Below are 3,168 nucleotides of genomic sequence, written 5' to 3'. Positions count from 1 at the left end.
CCCTGCCAAACAGACAATTTAGTTCCTTAGTGCCTATCAAAACTTTCTGAATCAAAGCACTGTGAGCTCCTGTAATTTCAAAATCTGATTAAGAGATATAGTAAATTTCAATTTTTATGTTTAAAAAACAAAGTTTATATTTATTTTGATTTATTGAACCAATATTAGCAATTATTTTAAAATTTATCTTATTTTAAGAGGATACAGAATTGGTTAAAATTCCTGTAAGTGGCTCACAAGCATGAAGACTAAAGAATATTAGTAGAGATGATTTATCAGCTAATTCATGGTTTTCAAACTATGCCTCCATGGAAGACTTGTGTTTTGGCCTCTGTGTGCATTTGTCCTGCCGCGGGATGGAATAGTGGTGGTGTTTTCTCGATTCACAGAAAAAATTAATGAATAGAATTTTATCAAGCTTGTGTTTTTCAAATCTTTGGTACCTGCTATGCCTGTCTCTGCTAACTATTTCCAGCAGCTGAAAAAATGAATAAATAGGAGGCAAATCCATATTAGCAGAGAAATTCAGAAACAGTGGATCATTCTAAGCTCAGCACTGTTTGATTATGGACTCACACTCAGTGGTTGAATGATTATGCATTATTACATAATCTTATGCTCTACTAGTAAAACCGTTCCTGATTCAAATTTAGTGTTAAAGAAATCAACATGTCTTAATGATTTCATGAAAAAAAGCAAGTGCTGAACAACCTAAACACATCTACAGCTATGGATTTAACATACAAAACCTATAAGGGATTGTGCAAAGAGAAATTCCGATGTTAAAACTTGCTGCGTATTTCCATTTAAGCGAATAGGTTGGATAAATACAACGTTAAATAAAAAAGCTTTTTTAACTTAAGGCTAGGGTGACCAGACGTCTCGCTTTTGGCAGGACAGTCTCACTTTTTAACCATTTGTCCTGTGTCCCGCGGTGTTTTAAAAAAATCCTGATTTTTGGAAAGAATGCACGAATGGGAGGGAGAACAGGAAGGGAAGATACGGTTTTCGGCTGCCATGTGGCTATTTCGCCAGAATATGAGTTTTATATTATTTTTGTTAATTTTATAATGTTAAACTGTAATAATAACAAAAAATTGTTGAGAAGTGATTATCGAGAACTGCTTATCAAAGTTTGCATTGTTGTCAGGCCCTGCCCTGCCCCGTCCCCTGCCCGGCCCCTGCCTGCCCCACCCCACCATGTTGTCCCGCTTTACAAATGTTAAAATCTGGTCATACTACTTAAGGCTGAACATACTAGTGTAATTTTGCATCCAAAAATAGCCTTTCTTTTCTTTAAGAAAAATACATTTTTAGAGTGAATGTGAGTTCCATATCTAAAAGCTACTTCTTTCCTCAGAGCATCTATCGCCAGGCCATGGAAGAAGCCAAGAAGGAAGGCTACGACTTGAGGAGTGACGCCATTCCCATTGTGGCCGCCAAGGCCTCCCGGGATATTGCCAGTGATGTAAGCGCTGATCAAGTTCTGACATTTGTTACCAACAGGCCAGCCACAGGCACCACATAGCCAAATAAATTGAGGCTTGAGACAATAGAGAGCTTGCCCGAGACCATAGCATCCTAGTGGCAAAGCCTAGAAGGGAAAGCAGTTCCTTCGACTCTTGTCTGTTGGTCTTTGCTTAATAGGAGTGAATGTCTTGATTAAAGTTAGATACCCATATGCTGAGCTACTTACAAACCTCATGAGCTTTCTTTGGGATACACTCAAGACAGAGATGTCAGAAAATAAGCAGATTTAGCTCATAGGGGCGACTTCAAAAACGTAGGATAGCACAAAATTTGAAATTCTTCTTGCTATGGGGTCTACAGAATCAATATTTCTTTACCCTAAAATGAAGTCAGCAGATTCCTGGATATTTTAAAAATTAATTTAAAGAGTAGTACAATTGTCCACTTTTGCAGGCTCTTAAAATGTTTAGTTTATGATAAAAATACATGCTATAAAGTTTGTCATCGTGACCACCTCCAAGCACACGTATGCAGTGCTGTAGTGTTCAGTAAACTCCCATTGTTGTGCAACAGATTTCTAGAAGTTTTTCATTTTGCAAAATTGAAACTCTGAACCCATTAAGCAACAGAAATTGTCATTTTTAAGCGACGTTTCTCAATTATTTGTGAAGAGAAAATTAGTTCTCAAACTGCCCTAGAAAAAAATTTTAATGAACCGTGTAAACACACCCCCCGGTGTGTTCTTATTCTTATCAAACGGGCTTACTCCTATGACAGACTTCAGGGACACTGTCACGGTTTATCACTGTAATTGGGATCTTCCTTTCAATGTTCCTTTCTTATCACTTTTTGCCAACACAGAATCCCCTAGCACATATTAAGGAATCGTGGTGTTCTTCCTTAGAGATGTGCCGATGAGCACAGCGCACCAATGTGGAGCATCTCATCGCTATGATTAGTAGAGCTCCCCTGTTGTCTTAAAGATTTCGTAGAAAACATCTCCACAGAAAGAACAAAAGGGACTCTCCAGGGGTGCCTCCTCCTTATTTACTGGCTTTTCTCTTTCAGTACAAATACAAGGAAGCTTATCGTAAACAGTTGGGTCACCACATTGGTGCCCGGGCAGTGCATGATGACCCCAAGATGTTGTGGTGCCTCCACATTGCCAAAGTGCAGAGTGACCTTGAGTACAAGAAAGAATTTGAGAAATACAAGACGAGGTACAGCAGCCCGGTGGACATGCTTGGTATCGTTCAGGCCAAGAAATGTCAGACCTTGGTCAGCGACGTGGACTATAAACACCCCCTGCATGAGTGGCTCTGCCTGCCCGACCAGAATGACATCATTCAGGCCCGGAAAGCTTACGACCTCCAGAGTGACGTGAGTATCTTTGGTGCTGGTTCTGCATGTCCCAAGCAAATTCTGACATACGTTCGTCTGTTCTGACCAGTGCCAATGGATTGGAATTTGTTTGTATATTTCAAACACTGTACAGCTGGAGTTTCCCATTGGAAACACTGCCATTTATTTTAGAATTCACTTTGTTTTCTAAAAGTTACATGTAAAAGAGGAAATAAAGTAAATCTTATCAATTCTTCACAAGTATAAATCTTCCTACTGATTCAGGTTTCTTTTGTCTGAATCAGATGGAAATTAGTCTTCAAAGATAGATCACTACAAACTTTCGGCTGAAGGGAC

At 39.1% G+C, this 3,168-nt stretch overlaps 1 protein-coding gene across 2 annotated transcripts in view; it reads left to right on the top strand.

Moving 5' to 3' along the window:
* Window positions 1–3,168, top strand: part of NEB (nebulin) — a 212,936-nt gene that overhangs the window by 103,266 nt on the left and 106,502 nt on the right. For both annotated transcript variants that reach the window (XM_003793019.1, XM_012807124.1), the window contains exons 68-69: window positions 1,361–1,468; window positions 2,539–2,850. In XM_003793019.1, coding sequence (XP_003793067.1) covers window positions 1,361–1,468; window positions 2,539–2,850 — 420 coding nt within the window. The remainder of the gene's footprint in view (window positions 1–1,360; window positions 1,469–2,538; window positions 2,851–3,168) is intronic.

This window comes from Otolemur garnettii, unplaced genomic scaffold (assembly GCF_000181295.1).
Source record: "Otolemur garnettii isolate 467f Iridium unplaced genomic scaffold, OtoGar3 scaffold00064, whole genome shotgun sequence".
NCBI classification, from domain to species: domain Eukaryota; kingdom Metazoa; phylum Chordata; class Mammalia; order Primates; family Galagidae; genus Otolemur; species Otolemur garnettii.
This window is presented reverse-complemented; position numbering and strand designations above follow the sequence as displayed.